This window comes from Phyllobates terribilis, unplaced genomic scaffold (assembly GCF_046119375.1).
Source record: "Phyllobates terribilis strain yellow unplaced genomic scaffold, ASM4611937v1 Scaffold_4__5_contigs__length_816908805, whole genome shotgun sequence".
NCBI classification, from domain to species: Eukaryota; Metazoa; Chordata; class Amphibia; order Anura; family Dendrobatidae; genus Phyllobates; species Phyllobates terribilis.
The window spans coordinates 243146386-243174358 of record NW_027362764.1 but is presented as its reverse complement, the minus strand read 5'-3'; the positions used below and the strand labels follow the sequence as shown (position 1 = coordinate 243174358).

General features: G+C 40.9%; 1 protein-coding gene across 9 annotated transcripts in view; it reads right to left on the bottom strand.

Moving 5' to 3' along the window:
- TPK1 (thiamin pyrophosphokinase 1) overlaps positions 1–27973 on the bottom strand; it is an 844123-nt gene that overhangs the window by 783906 nt on the left and 32244 nt on the right. For 7 of the 9 annotated variants that reach the window (XM_073678179.1, XM_073678187.1, XM_073678184.1 and 4 more), the window contains one exon: positions 16938–16990. In XM_073678179.1, the coding sequence (XP_073534280.1) occupies positions 16938–16980 (43 nt within the window). In that variant the 5' untranslated portion in view covers positions 16981–16990. Of the gene's footprint in view, positions 1–16937; positions 16991–23779; positions 23851–27973 lie in introns of all 9 variants that reach the window. The other 2 variants (XM_073678182.1, XM_073678186.1) reach the window with 1 other exon arrangement.

Genomic DNA, 27973 nt, shown 5'->3' with positions numbered 1-27973 from the left:
AAATGAAATGAAAACCAAGCTAAATGAAACTATGGCAGAGGTTACATACTCTAAAACCTAATGCAATTGCAGCTCTGACTAGAACGTGGAAACAAATATAATCTGTAAGAGTTACTAAAATGGATAAATTAAAAGCAGAGTGTGCAGTGGGTCTGAATATGCCATTACATTATAGCAAAGTGAGTGGAGAGGAAAAAATGAGAAAAAGTAATTATTCAGCCACTGAAATCTAAATTTTACAGTGTAAACTACCAATAATCACTTTAAAAACTTGACATTTTGTTAATGGCTACTAGTTTTCCTTTTGCCAGCTCATGGATCCATGTCATGAAAGATATACTAATCAGTTCATCATAGTTCCATCTTGCAGTAGGATAGCGAAAAATTAATCTGATTTATTCCTTTAAATTAAAGTGAGACATATGAAGTAAACTGGGGATGCTGACATTTGTTTTCCTCTCTAAAAATTTAGGGTATGCGAACAATTTTTTTTTATTTATTTATTTTTTTAATGTGGGTAAACTTTGTATCACCCTGAAAAAGCATTTAAAAAAAATGTAAAAAATTATGAATCAACATATGCATTTCTATGGAAAAACAACTTACTGTGCATATTTTCTTTATTTTAAAAGTACTTTAACAGCTTCACATTTGTAAAAGTCGCAAAGCAGTTAAAGATGTGATCTGGCCATCCTTCAGGCAGCTTCCACTCAATTTTTTATACATACAAGATACATATACAAGTAAAAAAATGCAATTGGCTAACCCACCTCAAAAAATGACTGACTTTATTAACTATTAAAGTTTATATTCTAATTTGCTCTTCAAACAAAGGGTGTTATCAGAGATTCATCCATGGGGCTTGTACTTTTTCCCCAGCATGACTGACTAAAGCAAGATGAAGGAGGAGTCATGCAGAAAAAAACACATAGAAGCTTAGAGAAGGCTTTCTCCTGTGAGACATTTAAAGACACACAGCCCTGCTCTCCTATGTGATATAACTGCCGGCAGATACTGTGTATAATAGAGCAAAACTGTGTGCCATTACAAACAGCTGTTGCATCTTTCATCTTACAGTAGTCAGTGTGAGAGGGAGAGTACAGCAGAGCTGACAATGCTTTGAGATGAAGGCTGCAGGAGGAGTTTGTCATGACACATAACTCTGCAGTACTCTACAGAGAAGGTGCAGAGATCACAGAGGAGTGCAGGGTTGGGTGTCATTACATGTCTCACAGGAGTGAGTCTGTTCTAAGCTTCTCAAGGGGCATGCTATTTTCTCTCCCCAGCATGACATTGTCTGTTTATGATTGGGAAACATCATATAAAAAGGCAAAAAGTACACCCCGAAGAGAGGTATCTCTTACGCTCCCTTGGTTGAAATGGAAATTAGAATCTAAACTTTGTAAGCCAATATCTCAGAAATGGAGATGAGAAATTAAGATGTAACCTAAGATAAGAATAAAATAAGCAAAATACCCTGTAATAAGCAAGTCAATAGTAATAGTACACGTAAATAAAATAGGGTACTTGGTTAACACTATTTTGATCAACAAAGAATAAAAGTCATCTCATCGTAACAAGGTATACCCAATCGGGACAGTACCCAACTCTTGTAGTTCACCTCACTATGTGTCAGCAGACAGCCAAATAGATAAGGGCAAAGAAGGACCGGGTACTGTCTCGATTGGGTACACTTTGTCATGGTGGGATGGCTTTTACGCTTTTTTGATCAAAATAGTGTAAACTAAGTACCCTATATTATTTACATGTACAATTACTATTCACTTACTTATTACAGGTTATTTGCTCATTTTGTTTTCATCTTAAATTCTGTTAAATGGCCAGAGTATGAATGCACACCTATGCATTGTACTTACACCAATATGTGCTATGGATCTTTTTTTTTGTTTTATTACTATTCTATGATGTGCCCATTTTAACATGTTAAAAAGGGCACATTTACTTAGTAGAGTCATTCATGTTCCAATTTCCTCACTGCTGCCCTGTAGGTTTGTGTCAATAAGATGCTATTAACAATACCTACAATTTGTTTTCCCCACAGCCTTGATTGTGTTATTCAAAAACCTGTATTATAATTTATAATGCTTGTTTATATCGTGCCAACATATTCAGTGCTTTACAGACATTAATCACTCACTGTACCAACAGGACTTCACAAGCTATGGCATTATTTTAATACAATTAGCGCATTTATTTGAATACAATTCTCAAATAAAAACTAACAAATTGTCTCCAAACCAGAGTTTCAAATTCTTGGGTTTATCTCTCCACTCCTTTTTAACATTTTTATGCTTCATATGTAGAACGAGCTAAAAAGCTTGTAACAGAACTTCAACATGACGTTTCAAGGATGGAGCGAGACTGCCATCTACTGGCCAGAGACAGTCAAGCGGAACCAAAATACACAAAGGAAGTTGCAGGCAGGGGAGATTCAAAGGCTGGACCCGATCAGGTGACTTCCAGGAAGGAGTTCAGAGAGATAAGAGGCCAGCGCGCCAAACCTGAGGGGTCTTTGGCGCCAAGCAGCAGAGAGGAGCAGACGTGCTCGCTGCGTCCTGAGAAACCCCGTGTGACAGGCCAAATCCAGAGGCCTGAGAGGTGCTCCAGCCGGGCACCGGTAAAAGAGCTCCGGATCCCTCACAGTTGTGACTCGAGTGCTGTGCCTGCTGAGGATACTAGGAACCTGATCGCTGTGCTGAGTGAGTTCGCGGAACCCGACGTCGGCCGCCGACAGACGAGGCCTGGACCCCCCTATCCAAGGCTCGAGAGACTGCCCCCAACAGCCAAGCAGAGAGGAGCTGCATACGTGAGCAGGGCCGTCACTTCCACTGCTCACCCACGGTACCGGGGACAATTGGGTTTAAGTACTCAGGTTGGGAGGGGGACGGTTGGGGCTAAAGTAGCACAACGTGATTTAATTGAATTCATCCGGAAAGAGACTCACGGCCTAGCGGGAATAACCGGTGACCCCCGCTAGGGCTAAATTCACGGTTAAAGAACTTGTGTGGTGCTTCTCATGCTTGAGGGCATCACCTTACTTTAAGAGACTGCGCCTTACTTTAAGAGACTGCGCCTTACTTTAAGAGACTGCGCCTTACTTTAAGAGACTGCGCCTTACTTTAAGAGACTGCGCCTTACTTTAAGAGACTGCGCCTTACTTTAAGAGACTGCGCCTTATTTTGAGAAATTTCGTATTTTTCTGATATTTCAAACCACTGTTCATTACCCTTGTTGCTAATCCCTTGTTTCAGTATACCTGTTGTATAAAACTGTTTACAAACATTTCTGACTGTCGTCGCCTTGTGTCTCTGTGCGTTGCATTCCGGCACCTGCATTACACATACCTAATGAATCGTGGCATTCAATTACATTTCTTTCATACATCTTTATTTTCAGCTGGTAAAACGGGTTCTGTCTTTATGGTGGAAGTTTTTCTTGACTCTTAATTGAGTTGATCAAGTTCTTCAAACAAGCTACAATTAGAAGCCAAAGTATACATTCTTCAGTTAAGATATAATTAGTCAATGAGCTGAATGAGATTAATAAGGGTCTGCTTCTTTGATATAGCTCCATTTCTTGTACATAGGCTAAGGCTATGTGTGCACGATCACGATTTGAAGCAGAATTTTCCTCAGCGCTTCTCCTTGGCAGGAAAAATGCAGGGGAAAAAACGCGCGGTTTTGACACTTTTTTTAAGCGTTTTTGTACATCAATGAATGCTTTTTGGAGCTAAATAAAGTTATTTGGTGGGACATTGCTTTAAACCTTGGATTACTATCAAAACTAGGGTGAGTATATTGGTTAATTTTAAATAAAACACAGTTTAACTCTTTACTTTAATTAGGTTTGGTCATGAAAGGGTCTGAATGACACCTTGTCAACACCAAACAAAAGAGCTAGGTGTCAGCTAGTCTCATTCACCCACTCTTCATTTGCATTTCCATTCAGGTAATTATGCGGCAGCTGTGAGCTGCTATTTTTAGCCTAGGCAGGTACCATTAGGCAAACATGGTCCCTGGCCATTATTAACAGCTCACAGCTGTTTCGTTAGCCGCTACGTCCCCAAGATCAGCAACAAGCTGCGCTTTGGACACAGTATTTTTGCTGCGTCCAAAACACTGTTCTAATGCCGCATTTTTGTTGTCGGTACATGTGAATCCACCACATATAATGGCACTTCAATCGGTCAAAATCTGCAGCTGAGACTTGCGTGTCCGCTACAGAAATTGACATGCTGCGGGTGAGTTTGGGTACATGGCCACGATCAGGAGCCGCTGCAGGTTTTACGCTGCATGTTTATACAGCGTCAAACCCACATCATCCAGATGTTACAGCACAGTGGAAGGGAAATCTAGAAATCCGATGTCCACTATGTGTGCATCAGAGACTGCGGATCACCCATGAACATGCGGCGCATCTTTCAGGACCACAGCATGTCAAATTCTCTTGCGGAGTCACTAGTTTCTGCAACATAAATTTGACCACTATAATGTATTGAATGCGGTAAATACGCATGGTTCAGTGAACACATGTGGATTTACCTGTGTTTAATAGAATGCAATGTTTTGGACGCAGCAAAATATATGCGTCCAAAGCGCTACTACGTCCGGATCGTGGGCACAGAGCCTAAAATTAATTTAAAAAAATGGCATTAAACTGACCGCTGGGGGCTGATATTAGTAGCCGGGGAAGGGGCCATTAGCCAACAATGTTCACTGGATAATAATATCAGCTCACAGCTGTTTATTTAGCCTTTACTGGCTGGATTACAGGGGGACTCCAGAAAAAAAATTGACGTAGGGTCCCCTTATAAAATCTAACCAGAAAAGGCTAAACAGACATCTGCCAGCTGATATTAATAGCCAGGGAAGGGGCCATGGATACTAGCCTCTTCCGCAGCTATTAATATCACCCCTCAGCAGTCCCAGAAATGGCGCATCCCTCCGCCTTTCCCACTGCCCTGTAGAGGTGGAGAGTAGGGTAATGGGGGTGGGGGCTAATGTCAGCCTTGTATTGGCGGCTGACGTGAAGCTCAGGTTAGTAATGGGGGGCTTCTATAAGACGTCCCCAATACTAACCACGTACTAAAGTTGTCGGTGCTTTTTCAATAAATACACGGCAAGAATAAAGTATTTTAATGAAATAAACACTTGGTTTAAAAAAATAAATAAATAAAAATTATTGTAAGCTGTCCGCAAAGCCATCGATCTTCTGAAAAAAGGTAAAAAAAAACAAAAAAAATAACCATATCCCTCACCTGTCTGCTTTCAACGACGCAGTGAACGATTACTGCCGATTGTCCATTGGTGATCCGGGTCACTTAGACAGCAGTGACAGCAATCACTGATGTCCCTGCTGTAGAAGACAGCGATGTATGTAAAATCACACCTGTCAGTATACATGCTGCTGCAGGAGTGAGGTCACTGGGATTCATCAGCTGATCAGCCCTGGTGACCTCACCACCATGGGAATATTCTTCTGAATTTTCTCACAGTGAGGTCACGTGAGCGATCAGCTGATCGCTCACGTGACCACAGGTCCTGGCAACACAGTACACTTCTGGGAGAGAGTGTGCTCCCCGCCATGTACCGCTGGTCGCCGGGGACCAGGACGACACCGGGGGGCACCGGATAGGTGAGTATAAGGTTTTTTTGTTTGTTTTGTTGTTTTTTTTCTTTTTTTACTGTTGGTGGTTCCCGGCTCTGCTGAGGAGAACTACTGCTCCCCCCTCAGCAGCGTTGCTCTTGCTGTTATCAGCGGGAGCAGCAGTCGGATGAAGGGAGTAGTACTCCTCCTCTGCCGACTGGGTACCACCCGCACCGTGTTACCGCGCCGACTTCGCGCCTATTGGCTTTAATTGAAAAGCATCAAATCCGCATAAATATTATACCTGCGGATTTGATGCGGTTCAATTATATTTAATGAGCGCTAATTTGCAGAGGAAACGCGGGCACAATGGTCATGCTGCGGTTTTTACCGCAATTGTAATCCTGAGAGGAAATTTCCGCATCATGTGCACAGCACATCAGGATTACCATTGCTATAGCTGGCAGACCTATTAACAAGTGTTTTCACAGCGTTTCCACACCAGAAAAAATGACGCGAAAACGCATCAAAAATGCTTCGTGTGCACATAGCCCAAGTCTCGTATTGAAGCATTTAACTGAGGTATTTGGTTCACAGTTAATTTTTAGAAAAAAGGGTAAGTACTAGGTGCTTTTGTGCCTTTTGCTTCCCCAATAATTGTTAAGAATTATATTATACAATTCTTAACATTCATAGAAAAAAAAAAAGTAGCCTCCAAAGTCTCAATTTTGCTTTGCTCAGTATAAAAAGCAGCTAGGGTGGAGACAAGGAGGAGGGAGCGTAGGTATCCTTTGAATTGCAGAGAATACACACTGTAAAATATTCATGACAACTTTGTATAAGGGGGAGGAAATAATAAAAAAATGTGATCAGAGGGTTATTTATTCCACTTAACTATAAAGAACATTCTTGCAGCTTGAACGGAGATTTTGGCATGATTGAGGGACTATGGCCAATGTGGGCAAGTCAATGATGACATTTTCAGTCTATAACAAATGATTTCAGATATGAAGCATTAAATATTTTGTAGAAGTTCAGTAACCTAAAAAAGGAAAAATGCAAATGAACACAGAGTGTCGACAAACTAGTGAATTTATTTTCAAACATTTGCCAGTGTTAGATAGAACCAATGATCTCCTGTGGAGCTGTGCTACAGTGTAAACAGAAATAAAGAATGTGCTCAATTTGTGCTTCTAATAAAAAGGAACTGCATGCTTTTTTTTCTTGGTAGAGATAAAAACGAGTTCTTTATAAAGATATTTTCTACATAATCAGTTCTAAACTAATCCACAATCAAACTATATAAAACAAGATGGAAATGCGGAGATATGTGAATATCACTACAATACACTAACAGTAAGCTAGTCTCTACACCAATGCCGCATGCCACAGATTAGTGAACAGGACATACGCTCAAACAATTAAAGGCCCCACACCCCTAAAATGCGTTTTAAATGGGCTATACAGTGTTATAGCAGACTTCGTCTCTAACAACCGAACTGGTTACTGGTATAATGCCTGAGAAAATAACTTACTTCATAAGCAAATGAGGAGGCTTTGGTGCAGTGTTAAGCCTTCTCATTTGGGGCTCTTACCCCTCTTCTGATTGACAGTGCTCACTTCAAAGAGTGGACACTGTCTGAATGCTGCTGGCTTGTGTGCGGCCCCATACACATTCTCCTCCCTCTTTTCTTCTGATGCCATTCGATACACTAATACAACCAGAATTACAGTGACCGGGCGTCTGAAAAATAATTAGTGATGAGCACAAGTGCTCGTTACTCAAGTTTAACTAGGGTGCTTGGATATGTACCAAGTATCGTGGGTGCTTTAGTGACCAGTTTGAGTCCCTGTGGCTGCATATTTTGCGGCTATTAGAGAGCCACAAAACATTCGGGGATTGCCTGACAAACATGGGCAATCCCCATATGTTTTGTGGCTCTCTAACAGCCGCGAAACACGCGCCCGCGGAGACTCAAACATGTCACTTGAGCACTCGCGACCCACTGTGCATACACGAGCACCCTCGGCAAACTACAGTAACGAGCACTTGTGCTCATCACCAATTAAAATATGAATGTCCCTACTTGTCATATAAATGGCTGAAACATACACAATAAGCAGTTTATTTTTACCTTTTTATTTTTCCCCCATTTCCTCATAGATTTCAAACTTGCGAACAGAGCCCTCAGTCCTCTTGATATGTATTGGACTATGTGTTACTCTGTAAGGTCTTATCTTGTTTATACAAGTACCCTCAGAACTGTAAAGTGCTGCGGAATATTTTGGTGCTATAGAAATAAAAAATTATAATAAGAAGTAATTACTGACTATATTATTTTTGTTGCATTTATATTCCAGAAAATGCTTATTTTACAATTATTGACTAGTCTACACAGGACACCAAAAAAGTGATGGTGAAATAATTTTTAAACTTGCTTAACCCTTTAGTGATCAAGCCAATTTTAACCTTAATGACCAGGGCAAATTTTTGAAATCTGACCAGTGTCACATTATGTGGTAATAGCTCTGGAACGCTTCAACAGTTCCCAGTGATTCTGATAATGTTTTTTCGTGACATAATGAACTTCATGACAGTAGTAAAAATTTGTTTGATATGACTTGCGTTTATTTGTGAAAATATCGGATTTGGCAAAAATTTTGTAAATCTGACCCCATTTTGTAAACTACACTCCTCAAGGATTTTATCCAGGGGTATAAGTGAGCATTTTGAACACAGAGGTACTACACATAATTTAAGAACATTAGGTCATCATATTGAAAACTTTCATTTTTTTCACCAAAATGTTGTTTTAGCCCCAAATTTGTAATTTTTACAATGGATTATAAGTGGAAACGGATCCCATAATTTGTTATGCAGATCTTTTTACGCGATGATACCCTATATGTGGTAAAAAGAGCGCTATTTGTCTGGAATAGATTGTGAATGCCATATCGCATTTGAAGAGCCCGACCTGTAAAAAAAAAAAGCAGAAACCACCCCACAAATGACTGCATTTTGGAAACTAGACCCCTCAAGAAATTCATCTAGGGGTGTACTGAGCATTTTTAACCTTTAACCACGCACATTTATAACATTTAGACGAGAGAACAAAAAAATATATATATATATTTTTTTTTAACTAAAATACTGTTTTAGCATTAAATTTATAATTTACATGAGGAGTAATAGGAGAACTTGGACCCCATAATTTTGTATGCAATTTCTCCCGAATGTGGCGGTACCCTATATGTATTTGTACACTACTGTTTGAGCAAACGTCAGGGATCGGATGGGAAGGAGTGCTACTTGGCTTTTAAAACACTGATTTTGTTGGAACAGATTGTGGGTTCCATTAGCTGAGTCCCTGAGGTGCCAGAACAGCAGAAACTCTCCCAGGTGACCCCATATTAGAAGCTTCACTGCCTAAGGAATTAATCTAGGGGTGTAGTGAGTACTTTGAACCCATAGGTGCGTCACAGAATTTTATAACCTTGAGAAGTGGAAATGTGACATTTTAGTGGTAAAAATGTAATTTTTGTGTTTGCTACAAATTTGTCAGGTATACAAGAATTCATAGGTAAAAACTAGACCCCATAATTCATTGCGCAATTTCTACCATATAGTGATGTCCCATATGTTAGGCCACATGTCAGAGTTAAGAGGGAAGAAGTGCAATTGGCTTTTGGAGTACAGATTTTGGTAGAATAGTTTACTGGCGACATTTGCGGAGCCCCAAAGGTGACAGAACAGCAGAAAAAAAACAGAGTAACCCCACTGCAGAAATTGCACCTCTCAGTGAATTCATCTATGGCTGCAGTGACTATTTTGTAACATCCATGCCAGGCTTTTTTTTCTGGTGAATTGCAAATATGCCAGTTTAGTGCCCATACATTATGCCCCCATAACGTGTAGAGCCCCCAATGTATTGTAGTGCCGCCATAAATTGTGCCCAGCTTGGGCTTCTGGTGATGCACAACCCAAAATTATTAAGTGCTCTCTCCCCACTACAATAATGCCAAACATGTGGCCGCTTACTGCAGTTTAGGCAGAATGGGACTCAGAAGAAGGGGGGCATTTGGTTTTGGGAGTGCAGATTTCACTGGATTTTATTTGAGGGGGCGGGAGCCATCGCTTTTCCAGAGTCTTTGTTCTACCAGTAATGTGGGAACCACCTATAGTTCTAGTGAAAAATGACGGCCCCGAGTGGGGGCAGATTTTGTGTGGGATAAATTAGGGTTTTTATTGGTAAAACTTTGGGGTACATAATATTTTTTGATCGCTTCCAGAATAAGGCTGGGATTAGGGCTTGTTTTTTGCGAGATGATTTGGCTTTTTCATTTATACCATCTTTTATATTTATGACTTTTTGATCGCTTTTTAATCACTGTCAGTTTGATAATTAAGTGACATTTTTGAGATTTTTTTTGTACGACATTTGCCATACGGAATAAATAATGTGCTAGTTTTATAGAGGATCGTTACAGACACGCCAATACCAATTATGTGTGCTTTTTTTTGATTCATTTTGTTTTCTCACTAACGCCGCATTTTGAGTAGCGAAATGGCTTTTCGTGATTTGTGTTCGCTTTTTTTTGTGTGTTTTTCATTGCGGGGGGTCTGATGATTACAAAGGGGGCCTTCTGACCCCCTTCTAACCAATTAAATAACGCTGTCGCGATTGACAGCGGTATTTAAAGGGTTACAAAACCGGCCGGGGACGATACTGCAGGGTCGTCCTTTAAAAAACAGGACATTTGCTGCCGAGAAAAATTATATTCTATGCGCACAGAACTATTGTATTAATTGGGTTGTCTGGTCTAGAATGACAAGTCTGCAGTTATTCTGTGGGACTGCAGACTTGTGAATCTTCCCAGTGCACGCTTTGTACGTGCATACTCCTGACCAGAACCCGTCTAGTGGGCCAGGCCTCACTCAATACACTTGTATTGAGTGAGGCAGCACCAGTCTTGAGTGCCGGACCGGGTACTGCACATCTGCCCCTTATTCAAATCAATTGTAATTAACAGTATTATACAATTTTTTTTTTTACTGCACTTTCCTGTGACATTTCATTTGAGAAGAATCTCAAACAAGACATCACAGGAGGCTGCACTCACTTCCATGCAGCGTCTATCGCCCCTCCTGGAACAGGACATCATCACGGGGCAGTGCTGAAGTTACATACTACAGTTTCTTAGATCACCGACCTCTGAAGATGTCCAGGATCCATGGTGATAGAAGCGGCAGGATAGGTGATTCTATCCCCGCCACCGCTACTTCTAAATGTTAAAGAAGAGGTTGTCAGGGGGCTGAGATAGAAGCAGTGACGAATAGTCATCAGGAGGCGGCGTTGGTGTCATTCACTACTTCCATGACCACCCCTCTGATGACGATTCGTTTGAGGCTCTGACTGAGGTTGAGGGTGAATTTGAGGTTGCATCACCGAGGTGTGACTTAGTCTCATGCAGACTTTGGCCACTCCCCATTATTGGCGGGGTTGCAGGCAGTGTTTCACCGTACATCACAGCCCAGTATTGAGAGCGCACTGTAGAAGATTTTCCTCTCTCCTTCTCTGCTTTCATTGCTACATGCTTGCAGGGCTCTGCTAATGAAAGCAGAGAAGGAAAGAGGAAAATCTTCTACAGCGCGGCCTCGATACTGGGCTGTGACGTGCGGTGAAACAGACCATAGCCAACTCAATCAGGGGGAGTGGCCGCAGTCTGCATGAGACTGGGTCACACCTCGGTGATGCAACCTTAACTTCCAGAGTCCGGAAGTTGAAGTGACATCACCTGATATCAGCGGTGGCTGGAGTTGGGGGTCACGTAATCGGCAATGAGCGAGTGGAGCTTGCGCTGGTCACAGGCAAATATGAAAAAAATAATGTATTTGAAAAAATACTTCTTTCAGTGGTTTAAATCAATGTGCACAATAAAGATTGTAGAGGACCACCTCTTTAAAGTAAAAAAAAAGTTGTACTAACATTCAGACTGTAAACTGTATTTTATTTTCAGGACCAATTTCCAATCCATATGCAGTTTGCAACACGCTTTTAGTTTCTCATTTTCTTATGTGCGTGTGTCCCTCACAGTAATTGATGCTGGACGTGAGATCTGTGTGTCCCGTATGCTGACACCTTTGCTACTTCTTATGTATAATCACATGAAGAGAGCAATCATTGGAGAAGGACATCATAGTCGGAAGAATAGAAGGGACAAGGTGTAAAGGAAGATCAGCAACTCGATGAACTGATACTATCAAGATAACGAGAGAGAAGACTCTTCAGCAAAAAATCTAGGCTTGCACAAGATCAATCTTCCTACATATCGTTCATCCACTGATTAATGTGTGATTTTCCATGTACTCCCCTTGCACAGTCTACTGTGGGTTCTCTCTTCTCAGACTATATATAGCCTATGTGACTTACCCCTTCCCCAATTGAATACAGTATAGCCTGTGTAAATTGCCCTTTTTAACGACATGGATGTTTTTCTCCCTCTCAACTCTGTACTCTGCTTTGTACAACATTTTCTTTCCTACTCTGCTGGTATTTCTATCACTGCTTTCGTATCTTTGGCAGAAACAGGAGGACAGCCAACTGTGTGAAGTAGTTACACAGACTCTACAGCAACAAAATGGTAGAAATATTTAATGAAGATTAATTGGAAAGTAGCTTCAATTTTCACTTAGAAAGAAAATGAACAATAGAAAGAAATAGGTGCTCAAGACCATAGTCTTTAAAGAATATGTAAATAAGTCTCTGTTCTTAGTCACATGTTTATATTAAATCTTAAACAAAAGTTTGCAATTGCAGACGTTAAGTTCAGAAATATCGTCTCACATATATTTCACAAAAGTATGTGAAATGTCAAATATGTAAAAGCTAAATCCTTTTTCCGATTAAAAAAAAAAAAAAAAAAAAAAAAAAAAAAACTTATTTTCCTCACCCCCTAAAAAGGACTTAAGTATGGAAAATTCTCAAAACAACCAACAACATTTGTAAGACTGCAAGTTTCTTTCTCAAGTGCTTTAACAAAAGGATGACAAACCTGTAATCATGAGATAATTCCATACATCTTATATCTGTTTGTGCCTGGAAACATACCCAAATGTTATTTCAAAACACAAAATAAGTAGCAATAAAAACTTATTATTATTGCACATGAAGAATTTTTCTTCATGTAAGAAGTAGTTTCTTTTCCAAAGTAGGAAAATAATGAGTATACTTCAGGAGGATTAAGTTTTATTTGTTAAATGAAAGCAATTAACATTTTTATGTTTCTAAAAGGTATATTGGCCTAACAGGAAAGAAGGTTTTCAAGAACATCTTTTCATTATAAGAACATCTTTTCATTTCATTTGTTTCATGGGAATGGCCTATTATTCATAGCAGATTAAAAAACAAAAGGCTCTTGTGCATGAATTAAGACAGACGATTTTCCGAAAAGTCATGTCTTTGATTGCCAGCCTTGGTAGGCATGACAACTTCCCAAAGGCAAAAAGCTTCTAGAAGAATAAATCATGCAAGTTACCACCTGGGAAATCAATATTAAATGCATGGGCTTCTACAAGAAAGAGGACTTTCACACATAAATAGCTATCTCTTCATGTCCAGCTTGGCAAATTCTGTACTTTTTGTTATGAATATAAAATTACTTTGACCTGCCTTTAAGAGTAAGCTGATGAAGCTTAAGTAGCATTGGATTGGGGAAATCAAATTTCATCTCAGAGGAAACATCACTTCGGTGTAAATAGACCAAGGGTCCAGTTAGCTCCCTTGATGGAGGTTACGAAAGAGAACTTTTCCCAAGTCTAAACAATATGTGAAGAGGAATGTCAAAAATCTAAATGGTCATTCATGGAAAGCTTTATACCAAGGAGAGAATAGAACTTTTTAAAACACAGTATTATGAAGTTTGAGCGGCTTTTCTTTTCATGTTTGCTGCATTTATTAAGTAGATGACCAAAAATAATTTACAGGTGAAAAAAGAAAAACTATTTGGTTATTATGGTCCCAGATTGATACCTGTAATTGCTACTTTATGACAAAGCACTGATCTATTTGTTTGGACAATTTCTCCTACATTACAAAACCAAACAAGAAAGTAACCAGGTGCCTCTAGTAGTCACCTACAATCCAAATCTGGAGGCGCTAAGGAGAGCTGGACGGAAACTACAACCTTTACTACAAAAAGATGCCCGATTACAATCCATATTTCCAGAACCCTTACTTCTGTGTTTCAGGCAGCCCCCAAATCTAAGAAGCATCATTGTCAGAAGCTCCCTGTCATCTCCACCAACTACAGGTACCTTTCCTTGCAACCAGAAAAAATGTAAAATCTGTCCGTTTATAATGACCACAGACAAGATGAAAATCCCCAACTCACATCAGGACTACAAGATCCCAGGTACTTTCAGCTGTATCACATCTAATGTAGTGTACTTAATTATATGTACCAAATGTCTAGCTGGGTGTCTGTATGTATGGGAGACGAGGCAAAAACTTAGGACAGGGATGAATCATCACTGCCACACAATAAAAGAAAAAGAAAAAAGAATAGATCTACCTGTAGCCAAGCATTTTTGTTCCCCTGATCACAGCATCAAAGACATGAAATTACTGGTATTAAAAGTTAACTTCAAATCTCAGAGAGAAAGGAGAGTCTCAGGCTATGAACTAATGGTGACATTTAACACTTTCAGAGCAGGAATGAATGTGTCACATGGATTTATGTCATTTTACATCAACTAAGGAATGTGGTCATTAGATTTGTGCGGTCATCATAACACTGCACCAAACAATAAAACTTTCACAGTTCTTATCTATGAACTGCTAAAATATTTACAGCCAGAAAGGTTCATCACTCCCATAGTAATAGCTCTGCTTTTCATCACCTGTCTCATATATTGCATTATTTCTGTGCCATAGTGTATAAATATGTGACTCTTCAGATTTTGGGTTATACTAGCCTGATGAAGAGGCCCGAGTAGTCTTGAAAGCTTGCAACCTGTTACCATCTTTTCAGTTAGCTATTAAAAAGGTATCAACCACTGAGGACTCTCAAATCGAGACAATTTCTAATAAACTAAAATAAAAATAAAATAGTTTTTAATTCAATCCTATTGATATAGATACGTTGATGGGCAAGATCATATAATGCACTTTACAAGATGTGGAGACCAGGAGTTATGGTCTTTGCTCTTGTTTGAAAGCATTGCCAGTCTGCATCAAAAGTGTAAAAAATGGTGGCGCACTAGAAGACTTTTAAAGGGAATACTACTGAGTTTTTCTAATTCCGCTAAACCATGTAACTTGTAGCAAGTCCCTGTGTGTGGCTTTGTGATTGCTGAATTGATACAAAATTAAACTTTGAAACTGCACCTGCGCTTTGCAAATCAGTGGTTGAGTAGTCGGAGGGCATTGACTACCCTGGACTAATCCTCACTCAAATCATTTAAGCATGCACCTGTAGGTGCAAGTGACAATTTGCAAGAAAAAGTCATCGCCAGCTCTTTGGAAAGATCGAGCATTCATGCGACGTTCACCTTCCCATGGAATGTAAAATGAAGTCGGGTGTAGATCAGTGAACTGTGTATGCTCAGGTAGAGACGAAGATCTCGGCCAGCCATGAGATTTGCAAAGAGTCAGTGGTGATATCGCTCTTGCAAATCATGTCTTTTAGGTCCACAGGGGTGTGCTTACATAATTAAAGGGAGGATTACACAGGGGTAATCACAGCCCCAAACATTCTCCTCTATAAGTCAACCACAAATTTTCATAGGATGAGAGCAGCTTCAAAAATGGGCTTGTTAGAATGCAAGGAAAGGTTGCCACACATACATAGTGGTGGTTTTGAAGGGAATGCGGGGGAAAGAGCAGCTGTTGAGCTTCTTTAACGGGAACCAAAGTAATAATTACTGTCCATATATCATGTTAGGGCACATAAACATCTTCACCCCCTTTTCTCAGGAAGAGCAGAGAAACACTAAGGAGGAATTGATACCTCTGTCAAATTTGATACAATCATGTGTCACGGCTGCCAAGAAACAGAACGTTAACCTGTGCAGATGCTCAAGGGCTTCCTGTAGATTATATTATAGCATGTGTCTTGTGTCTCACGCAATGAATGGTAGTGTATTTTAATTGTTTACTCTTCATTATTTTTGTCGTTTGTTTTATTCTATTTTGGTGCTATGAAATAAACTAGAAGCTTTGCATGGAATTAAATTCACCCCTTCGGAATATTTTGGCTCTGGAAGAAGTACCGTACTTACTTCAAGTAGAGAATCACTGGATGTGAATTTACGTATAAAAGGAGTAATGACTGATTGCAGATCTTGTGAGTGGGACCTGAGAGCTTTGGATCTACTAGCAACCTTAATCAGGATCTGTCATTTATAAAAGGTAATTTATCTCATCTTATAATGTATAATCACTTCCTTTAACTGCCACTTATTATACAGATTTTAGATCTGTAAATGAAGTGTTTAGCCACTTTATTTTTCTTTTTTTCATTGCAGATAACATCACTTACTGATATTATATTACTAGTGGCCTCTACTGAAAAATAGTGCACACAACAAGGGAAATTAGTGCATGAATAGTGATGTGCCTCAATCGAGGCTGCTGACAAATGGGTCTTCCATCAGTGGCTATGTTGGGACAAGACCGTTGTTCAGAGAGGCAGAATGAATAAAACAAAGGAGCAGCACTATGCAAATCAGGACAGCATTGCATACCTTGTAATACAAAATATTAGTAAGTGCTGTTTCCAGCACACTGGAGAAAACAAAGTACATAACCCCTGCTATTGTATTTTATTTAATCAACAAGGTAAAAAAAAGAAAATGCAGTCTAAAGCCCACTATACATATTAGATAGCTGTCAATAGAACAAGTGTTTGGCCCATTGTTCAGCAGGCAGTCATCTCACCTGGCTCTCCCATTCACAAGAGCGCTCGTTTGTTGAGCTCTCCTTTGGTCGTTCTATGACAGAGTCGCTACCAGACATATCTCTGGGAGAACAAAAGAATTGGCAGTCTGAAATTAGACATGCTGTATCCTCAACTCCCCCGGCAATTGTCCGGGGCCCTCATACACATAAGATTGTCAGCGGCACCCGTGAATGTTGGCGGGTTTGGCTCACATTATTCTAATATGGATGGGGGAGGGGTTTTAGTCAAATCACCTGTTTTTACTCAATACTGGTGATCTTAAAAGGAGACATTTAACATAAAATGTGGCAGAAAACTACCAAACTCTCAACAAAAATTATGTTTAATACATCTAAATAACTATTTTTACCCAAGAGTCTACAATTTCTTACCTGATGACTTCAGACAAGCCAGAGGGGTAAACTCTTTCTCCATTATCTTTCACCTGGAAATAATTAATATTAAGAGTTTATTTAGAAGGCAATCATTCGGTGAAATATACTTGCTTTTTAAAAACAAAGTGTCAGCTGATGTACATAATAGGGAATAGAGTTTAGTGCTTTAGAACAACAAATACAAGCTTATGCATTGCAGACCTTCACTTGACAATGACTTTGTGCCATTTATGTGACTTTCAGGTTGCAGCTATTCACTTTGCTTAGCAGTGCTATTTTTCACACACTCAACCCTGTGGAAATGGAATCTGAAGCTACATATCTGTTCTATCTAAAGTTGTAAATGAGCTCTCACCGCAGACAATGAATGTCCAACCGAGAGCTGACAACACCTTTGAAAAAATACATCACAACTAAACACACAGTGCTAACAATGCTATGTTACAGTGCATTATCAACTTTACAGTGATCTAAATAAAATTCATTATTTTAGGAGTTTTTTTCAATTAAATACAAAAGGGTTTTTTTGCCTATGATTACAATGGAGATTGTCAATCAACGACAGTAGTTTCTCTCTTGGTTTAGACAAAGTCTTACTAAAAAATCAAATTCAAGACGAATACACAAAAGACAATTTACAGGGCACGACAGGGAATATTAGTACTGTTTCCATTACCCCATGCTCCTGCTCCCACTGGATGCCATGTTTTCACCGCAGCAGCTGGGTGAGATTGAAAAATTATTAGTGATGAGGGAGTGTGCTCGGTACTCGCCCGAGCATCGGGGCCCCGCCACATGTTTGGCGCTGTTTAGACAGCCAAATAACATGCAGGCATTGGCTGTCACTCACTGTAATGCTGTAGCCATGTTGGTTGTGGCATTATAGTGATTGGCTGGCCACGTAGCATCAGGTCTATATAAGACCTTTCGTCACAGTCTACCGTGGAAACAGGCAGAGTAGGGAGAGGTGCTGCTGAGTGAGGGACAGAATTGGCAGTTTAATAGACAGATATAGGTATTCTACAGCAATATATACAGTTATATGAAAAAGTTTGGGCACCCCTATTAATCTTAAGCTTAATGTTTTATAAAAATTGGTGTTTTTGCAACAGCTATTTCAGTTTGATATATGTAATAACTGTTGGACACAGTAATGTTTCTGCCTTGAAATGAGGTTTATTGTACTAACAGAAAATGTGCAATCTGCATTCAAACAAAATTTGACAGGTGCATAAGTATGGGCACCCTTATCATTTTCTTGTTTTAAATACTCCTACCTACTTTTTACTGACTTACTAAAGCACTTTTTTTGGTTTTGTAACCTCATTGAGCTTTGAACTTCATAGCCAGGTGTATGCAATCATGAGAAAAGCTACTTAAAGGGGCCACTTGCAAGTTGTTCTCCTGTTTGAATCTCCTCTGAAGAGTGGCATCATGGGCTCCTCAAAACAACTGTCAAATGATCTGAAAACAAAAATTATTCAACATAGTTGTTCAGGGGAAGGATACAAAAAGCTGTCTCAGAGATTTAACCTGTCAGTTTCCACTGTGAGGAACATAGTAAGGAAATGGAAGAACACAGGGACAGTTTTTGTTAAGGCCAGAAGTGGCAGGCCAAGAAAAACATCAGAAAGGCAGAGAAGAATGGTGAGATCAGTCAAGGACAATCCTCAGACCACCTCCAGAGAGCTGCAGCATCAACTTGCTGCAGATGGTGTCACTGTGCATCGGTCAACTATACAACGCACTTTGCACAAGGAGAACCTGTATGGGAGAGTGATGCGAAAGAAGCAGTTTCTGCAAGCACGCCACAAACAGTCGGCTGAGGTATGCAAAAGCACATTTGGAGAAACCAATTTCTTTTTGGAAGAAGGTCCTGTGGACTGATGAAACCAAGATTGAGTTGTTTGGTCATACAAAAAGGCATTATGCATGGCGGCAAAAAAACACAGCATTCCAAGAAAACACTTGCTACCCACAGTAAAATTTGGTGGAGGTTCCATCATGCTTTGGGGTTGTGTGGCCAATGCCGGCACCGGGAATCTTGTTAAAGTTGAGGGACGCATGGATTCCACTCAGTATCAGCAGATTCTTGACAATAATGTTCAAGAATTAGTGACAAAGTTGAAGTTACGCAGGGGATGGATCTTTCAGCAAGACAATGATTCAAAACACCGCTCCAAATCTACACAGGCATTCATGCAGAGGAACAATTACAATGTTCTGGAATGGCCATCCCAGTCCCCAGACCTGAATATCATTGAACATCTGTGGGATCATTTGAAGAGGGCTGTCCATGCTCGGCGACCATCAAACTTAACTGAACTGGAATTGCTTTGTAAAGAGAAATGGTCAAAAATACCTTCATCCAGGATCCAGGAAATCATTAAAAGCTACAGAAAGCGACTAGAGGCTGTTATTTTTGCAAAAGGAGGATCTACTAAATATTAATGTCACTTTTCTGGTGAGGTGCCCATACTTATGCACCTGTCAAATTTTGTTTGAATGCAGATTGCACATTTTCTGTTAGTACAATAAACCTCATTTCAAGGCAGAAACATTACTGTGTCCAACAATTATTACATATATCAAACTGAAATAGCTGTTGCAAAAACACCAATTTTTATAAAATATTAAGCTTAAGATTAATAGGGGTGCCCAAACTTTTTCATATAACTGTATATCCATCTGAACTAACAGCCCTTCTGAGGACTAATCCAGCTGCATATATTCAGTGGTGATAGCAGGAGTTAGGCAGGGTTTGTGGCAGTGTATACAGCACAATAGGGTCCATTGCACATTCTGTCTGCTGCTGCTGTTACAGATATCAATAGCCCTACATATCCGGGCTATTTTTTTTTGCTCTTAATCCTGATTATTTTGTTAAAAGTGAAATTTGTGTCTTCAAAAGGTGTATTGGGGTTTTTCCAAATTTTGAGCAGGCCTTGCAGTCACTGCATACGAATAACAGTATAGCAGACCCGCTCCTTAATAATTAGGAACAACAAAGCATAGCTGGCTGATGGCTTGCTAACAATAGTAAGGGCCGATTGATGTCCCTATAAAAATAGGCTTTGTGACTTTCAGAGTCCCTCTTTCATAAATGAAACAGGATGTGTCTGATCATGTCTCACATACTACATGGGCAGATAAGGTAGTAAAATGTTAAAATTACATTTACCGGTGAATGTATTTTTCACAGTTGAAAGCAATGCAAAAGTGCAAAAACGCATCAAAAACGCTACGTGTGAACATAGTCCGAGGTGTGGAGAAGCACTTTTTTGAGGGGGGGGGGGGATGAGGGGGGTATTTATTTGGCCTTATATACAAGTCATTACCCTGGAAAGGATGTCCCTTAACATTTTTTCCCAGGAAAATCCATTTTGGTTTTGTTTTTGTATATTTTATTGTGAGTCCGTAAAAGTGGCGTAATACCTCTGACAACATTGTTCACAGCAGTAATCTGGGGGTCAGAGATGCTTCCAGGGGTCTTCCCCATGCTGTTCCCATGTCATTTGAGCACTGTTCCCATCACTTTGGGCAATTTTTAGGCCCTCTGCAGACCGCCGGGCAGGAGCCGCCTGAAAAATGCTCGAGTTTCCCATAGACTTACATTGGGCTCATTACTCTGGTCGAGCACCTGAGCATTGCGATTTGCTCGACCCCATCAACAAGCACCTGAGCATTTTAGTGCTCGCTCATCACTAACCATTATATATTTTGCACTAATAATATTAAGAACTATTACATTGATATACAGGCATTTTTTCTACCTATTTTGTGTTAGTCTTGTTTCTGTCATTATGAGAATAGCTCTTTTTATTACATATATCATTAAAAGTTATGTTTTATATGTGTTATTTGGATTTTCTCATTGCTTATAGTCAGATAGTTATAGAGAAATGTGTCATCAGTACTATCTGTAGGTGTCTAAGAAATCACATTCTAAAGCCTCATTCAGATGTCCATGAAATATGCTCCAAGTACGGACCGTGATACGTCACCTATAACCAGACTCCTGGAGCTGTCAAGTCTGAATCAGAAGACCCACAGTCAGTTAATTGTTATATGTAACTTTGCTGTGGCAAAATGTAGCCCATGCAAGACTTCAATAATAATAATAATAAAAAAAAAAGTCTTATGGGTTATAAAAGGTATTGCGACTATAAATTTCACATATTATGTTATGCAAGTGATAATGATTAATAAGCAGTAATTTATGCACTAAATCAGATGTAGGCAAAGTGTGGCCCATGGGTCACAAATAATAATTTTATGTATATAGCGTCAACATATTCCACAGCTCTTTACAATTAAGCAGGGACATGTACAAATAAAAGACAAAGTAACCGAGTTTAACGGTTAGGCTGTGTGCCCACTATGCGTTTAAGCGTTTCCGCAGCGGCAATTCCGCTGCAGAAACGCTTAAAAAACGCTTGTTAGAAGGTCTGCCAAGTTCCCCAATGATAATCTGCACGTGCTGTGCACATGCTGCGGAAATTTCCGCTGCGGATTATCATTGCGGAAAAATATGCAGCACTACCAATTATTTTGGAGAAGCGCTGCGTTTTCGCCGCCATTGACTTGCATTGGAACTCATGGAATCCGCATCACTGAATCTGTACATGCGGATTACATGCGTTTCAATGTGTGGATCGTACCCGGGTCTGGAGAAGAGGAGACTCTCCTCCGGACCTGGGTACTACAGAACCTGTAAAATAAAATAAAAAATATACATTATACTTACCTTCTGATGGCCCCAGTGTCCTTGTCTCTAGTCTACCGCGAGCTGCCGGCAAGCAAAGGATCTGCCATGACGTCATTTAGTCATGTGACGGGTCACACGACCGCTGACATCGGCAGGTCCTTTAGTGTACCGCGAGCTGCCGGCAAGCCAGGATGCATCGAATAAAGACACTGGGGGCCATCAGAAAGTAAGTATATATTTATTTTATTTTTTACCATTCTTTACGGTCACACTATATAAATCCATGTCATTTGCATGGATTTATATAGTGTGACCAAGTTGTCAAGCACTTTCAAAGTGATGCTAAAATTGCTTGGAAAGCGCTTGACAACCCGCATGGGGACATTCATGTGAAGAACGCTTCACTTCCGCTTGTCCCTGGCAGGAAAAACGCATGTACAATCCGCATGAATTATTTCTGCCAGGGAGATGCAGAAACGCTCAGGAAAAAATCAGGAGCATTTCTGAATCGTGGCACATAGCCTTAAGGAGGAGTGAAAGCCCTGCTCACAAGCAGACAATCTAGAAGGAAATAGGGGGGACACCATAGGTAGAAAGTGCATGTCATGTATGGTCCAGCCATCATTATAATAAATAGGGCATTTCAAATAAGATGTATGATCCAGTCACCGGCCAGTATCTGTCAAGGTACAGTTGTCAAGTGCTATTGGGTGCAAGGTGGAAGTGAACACAGATAAAAAGGAGGGACCAGGTTATGAGTAAAATTTTGAAAGAGGGAACAGGGAAAATTTAGGTTAATGAATTGAGGTGATAGGCTTGCCTAAAGAGCTGTGTGTTTTTGAAGCATGTTTAATAAGAAAACTGGCACAGCACAAGAGAAGTTTTGGAGACGGAGGTTGGAGGTTTGGATTATGGAGGATGTTTGTTTTAGATTAGTTGCGGAGGGGAGAGCACAAAGTAGGGTGATCGAGATGAGGGAGGAGATATATGGTGATAAAAGAACTGTGGAGAGTTGTGTGTGTGAGCGAGATAAGTTTGTATTGTATTTTGTAGTGAATGGGCATCAGAGTAGCGGATGGACAGAAATACAATCCTGGCTGCCGCATTTACAATGGATTGGAGAGGAGAAAAAGTTTGGTTAGAGGCAGACTGATCAGTAGAGGGTTGCAGTAGTCCAAAAGAGAATGAATTTAGAGTTTTTGTTATTTCAAAGGTGAGAAAAGGTTGGTTTCTGGAGAGGTTACCTGCATCTTATAAGCATGAGTGGCTATAGGGAATAAAAAAAGTTGTGAGTCAAATATAACCCAAAGACAGTGAGAGTGTTGCTCGGGAGTCATGGTTGAATCATCCAAGGCAATTGGAATATTTGATATAAGTTGGTTACTAAAGGGAGGAAACGCGATAAGTTCAGTTTTGGAGAGAGAGTGAGGACATGATGTTAGAGACAGCAGACAGACAATTCATAGTGTTTTGTATTAAGGTAGGGGTAATGTCAGGAGAAGAGGTATATAATTTGGTGTCATCAGCATAGAGAGGATACTGAAAACCAAATCTGCTGATAGTTTGTCCAATAGGGGCAGTGTATTGGGAGAAGAGGAGGGGACCCAGGATTGAGCTTTGAGGAACCCCAATAGATTAGAGGAGTAGGAACCTGCAAAATAAACAGTGAAGGACCGGTCACATGGGTGGCTGAACTAAGAGAGAAGTGTTCTTGAGGCCAATAGAGCGGAGCATACTGGTGATCCAGAGTGTTAAATTCTGCACCTGATGAAGGGGACGGATTATCCCTGAAACCTCTAGTGCCATTAAACGTCTGTGAATAGGCTGGTCGTCTCCATCGCAGAGCCCAGAACATATCCGCTCCCTTTCTTTTTCCTCCAGAATGGTATCTCCAGCTTCTGCCCAGGAGGGTGTGTGGAGCCGGCGCTCTGTGCAGCAGCTGATCAGGGAAGCCATCAATCACACACCTCCTCCAAGAGTGTGCATATTCAGTAGAGTGGTGCAGCTCGTGTCCGGTGAGGGTGGGGAGCCAACAGTCGGTGTAGCAGCTGCTTAGAAGAATTCTCCATTTTGTACCCTATAGCAGTGTTGTGCCTATCCAGCACAACAAGTGAAGGTGAGCAATACTTACTTGGACCTTGTCCTATGCGGTTGCCAATTCACAAAAGGAGTGCTTTTCTCTTATTTTTTTTCTTCCAAATGCTGCAGAGAGATCCAAGAGAATCAGCAAGAAGTAGTGTCCATTAGATTTTGCTGTTAGTAAGTCATTAGAGACTTTAGTGAGGGCAGTTTCAGTAGAATGTAAAGAGCGGAAACCAGATTCTAAAGGGTCAGAGTGATCTGAGAGATGGCGGATTAGCCAAGAATGGACCAAGAGTTCCAGGAGTTTAAAAGTTAAGGGGAGATTAGAGACAGGTCTGTAGTTGGCAGAGCAATTCTGGGCAAGGAATTTAAGTAAAGGGGTTATGACAGTGTTTGAATGAAGAGGGAAAGATACCAGAAGGTTAAGTACTTTAGTTAGGCGAGTGGTGACTAGTGATGGGCAAACTTCGGGATGTTCGGGTCCGGCCAAACATCTAAAAAAAAAAGTTTGGTACCCGAACCTGGACCCCATTCAGTTGAATGGTGAGCTTCACGTTGGACAAGTGAGAATTATGGTTGTTTATTATTTTTAGTCTTTTTTCAGGTGACATGGGCTTCAATGGATTAGGCATAAAGGTGAGTATAACTTCGTTTTTTTATTTTTATTTCAAATAAAGGATGTTATTCTGGCTGTGGTGTTTATTTCAAAACTTAAAATGGGGTTAGTAATGGATGTGTCTTATAAATTCCTCTCCATCACTAACCCCTGAGCTTGAGGTCAGCTGACAATACAAATCTGACGTCAACCCCAATTGCCCACTTGCCACTGCATCAGAGCAAGTGGGAAGAGCGGAGGCTAAAAACCAGGTTTGGTGCATTTTATTGATGTGCAATTTCCGAGGTGGCTAAGAGCTGCTGTTTTTAGTCTGGGAGGGGGCCAATATTCATGGCCCTTTCCTAGGCTATTAATATCAGCACACAGCTGTCTGTTTAGCCTTTGCGGTCTGTTTAACCTTTGCCATCAGCGCCAGCAGGCCGTATGCTGATGAGAGTAATACTCGCTCATCAGCCGATGCCTGTGACCGGCGGTAACAGATGCGGTCTACCGCTGTCATCTGACAGCGTGGGAACTGCAGCTCTCTGACCAGCAGTAAGTTACTTACTGCCGTTCAGAGCAGTCAGTGATTCTCGCGCTGTCACACAGATAACAGCGTGGGAAACAGGCAATGTTCGGGCTGCCAAATTTGAACAGTAACAATGACTTACTGGAGAAGTCTGTTTTCGGGGTCCATGCCAGAACACTAGGTGTTCGGTACGGACCCTGAACTTTGCTGTTCAGGTTCACCCATCACTAGTGGTGACAGCTGGGGAGAGAGACTGGAGGAGATGTGTGGGAATAGGGTTACTGATGCAGGTTGTAGGGTGAGAAGAAGCAAAGCGCCTGATAACTTCTTCTGTGACAGGCTCAAAGGTGGAAAGTGCATTTAAGGTGCGGGAGTGATGACTCTCAGGGATTGTGCAAAAAATGGTCCCAACGGTTATGGTTGATTTTGCCTAGGCAATAAGTGGCAAGATAGTCAACGGAGAGGTTGGTGACCGGGGCCTGTACATTTTCGAAGAGTCATTTTGGATTGTTGGGTAGTGATGTGATGTGTGGGGTGAAGTAGACTTGTTTGGCCAGATGGGAGAGCAGTGTTATTATTATTATAATTATAATAATTATAATAATTTTTTATTTCTATAGCGCCAACATATTCTGCAGCACTTTACATTTTAGAGGGGACTTTTACAGACAATAAAGGACATTACAGAATAACAATAAATCAAATAAATCAACAGATACCAGGAGGAGAGAGGGCCCTGCTCGCAAGCTTACAATCTATGAGGAAATAGGGGAGACACAAAGGGTGGAATGGTAACAATTGCTTGTATTGTACGGCCTAAGAAATAGGATAATCACCTAATGCTAACTGAACCAGTCACCAACCAGTATGTGAACAAGTACAGACACATACGTCTATTAAGTACATGGGAGAGTGTGAACAGATGATACGAGGAACCTGGTTTGTGAGGAAATTTTATATTGGGTGTGGGGGGGTGGGAGGGATAGTTAGATAAGGGAGATGGAGCAATAGGAAGTCTGACGAAATGCGTTTTTTGGGGTACGCTTAAAACTGTGGGTATTGTAGGTTAAGCAAAGACACCTGGGTAGTGCGTTCCAAAGAATTGGCGCAGCACATTAGAAGTTCAGGAGACGGGAGTGGGCGGTTTCGGATTATGAAGGATGTTATTAGCAGAACAGAGGGCACGGGTAGGGTGGTAGACTGAGACGAGAGAGGAGATGTAGGACAGTGCTGAAGCATGGAGCGCTTTGTGGATGAGGATGAGTTTATACTGAACTGTGTAGCAGATGAGTAACCAGTGCAACAACTAGCTCCTGCATTTAGGACGGATTAGAGAGGGGAGTGTTTAGTGAGAGGGAGACTGATTAGTAGAGAGTTGCAGTAGTCCAGACAAGAATGAACCAGAGAGACAGTAAGAGGTTTTGCAGAGTCAAAAGGTAAGAAAAGGTCGAATTCTAGAAATGTTTTTTAGGTGTAGATGACATCAGCGGGCGAGTGATTGGATCTGAGGAGACGAGGAAAGATCTGAATCAAGTATAACCCAAAGACACCGGGCTTGTCGCTGGGGAGTAATGGTGGAGCCACACACGGAGATGGCAATGTTGGGAATATGTAGGTTAGTGGAGGGAGGAAACACAAGAACTTCAGTTTTTGACGGATTTCAGTTTCAGATAGAGGGAGGACAATGTTAGAGACAGCGGAAAGTCAATCACTGGTGGTTTATAATAATTCAGGGGTGAGGTCAGGAGATTATGTGTATAATTGGGTGTCATCAGCATAGAGATGGTACTGAAAACCAAATCTACTGATTGTTTGTCCAATAGGGGTGGTGTATAGGGAGAAGAGGGGGGTCTAGGACTGATCCTTGAGGAACCCCGACAGTAAGGGGAAAAGGGGAGGAAGAGGAGCCAGCAAAAGATACAGTGAAGGAGCGGTCAGATAGGTAGGAGGAGAACCAGGATAGAACAGTGTCTTTGATCTCGATAGAGCAGAGCATCGTGAGGAAGAGCTGGTGATCCACAGTGTCAAATGATGCAGAGAGATCCAGGAGAATCAGCAGGGAGAAGTAACCATTAGATTTAGCTGTTAGTAGATCATTTAAAACGTTAGTGAGGGCAGTTTCAGTGGAGTGTAAAGAGCGAAGCCGGATTGCAGAGGGTCAAGAAGAGAGTTATCTGAGAGATAGCGGATGAGATGGGAGTAGACCAAGCGTTTCAGGAGTTTAGAGATGAAGGGAAGATTAGACACAGATCTGTAGTTAGCAGCACAGTTTTGGTCGAGGGATGTTTTTTTAAGTAATGGATGTATACTGGAGTGTTTAAAATGAGGAGGGAAAGATACCGGATGAGAGAGAGAGAGATTAAATATTTTAGTTAGGTGAGTGGTGACAGCCAGGGAAAGGGATTGAAGGAGATGTGAGGGAATAGGGTAACTGGTGCAGGTAGGGCGAGAAGATGCAAGGAGCCTGATCACGTCATCTTCCGTGACTGGTACAATGACAGAGAGAGAGCTAGATGCAATGGGAGAGGGAGGACCATGCATGCTATTAGAGGATTGGGAGAAAATTTCCTGTCTGATATGGTCAATTTTTTCTTTGAAATAATTAGCCAGATTGTCAGCACCGAGGTCGGTAGTCAGGGCTTTCACTCTTGGATGGAGAAGGGAATGAGAAGTGTCAAAGAGGCGTTTAGGATTTTTGGAAAGTGAGGTGATATGGGTATTGAAATAGGTTTGTTTGGAGAGGTGAAGGGCGGAGTTGTAGGTTTTAAGCATAAACTTATAATGGATGAAATCTTCAACCAGATTGAATTTTCTCCACAGACGTTAAGCGCACCTGGAGCACTGCTGGAGAAAGGGGGTTTGTACCGTGTGCCAGGGTTGTCGCCATCTGTGCCAAGTTGTTCTGTGTGTAGGAGGTGCAGATTCATCCAGGGCTCTCTGCAATGTATCATTATAATGTTTCAGTGCAGAGTCAGGACATGAGAGTTTTGAGCATGAACTTATAGCTCATTACGTCTTCTGCCGAAAGCGATTTTCTCCACGGACACTCAGCACATCTTCAGTTACACTGGAGAAAATGTGTTTGCAATGTTTGCCATGGTTGCCATCGTCTGGTTTGG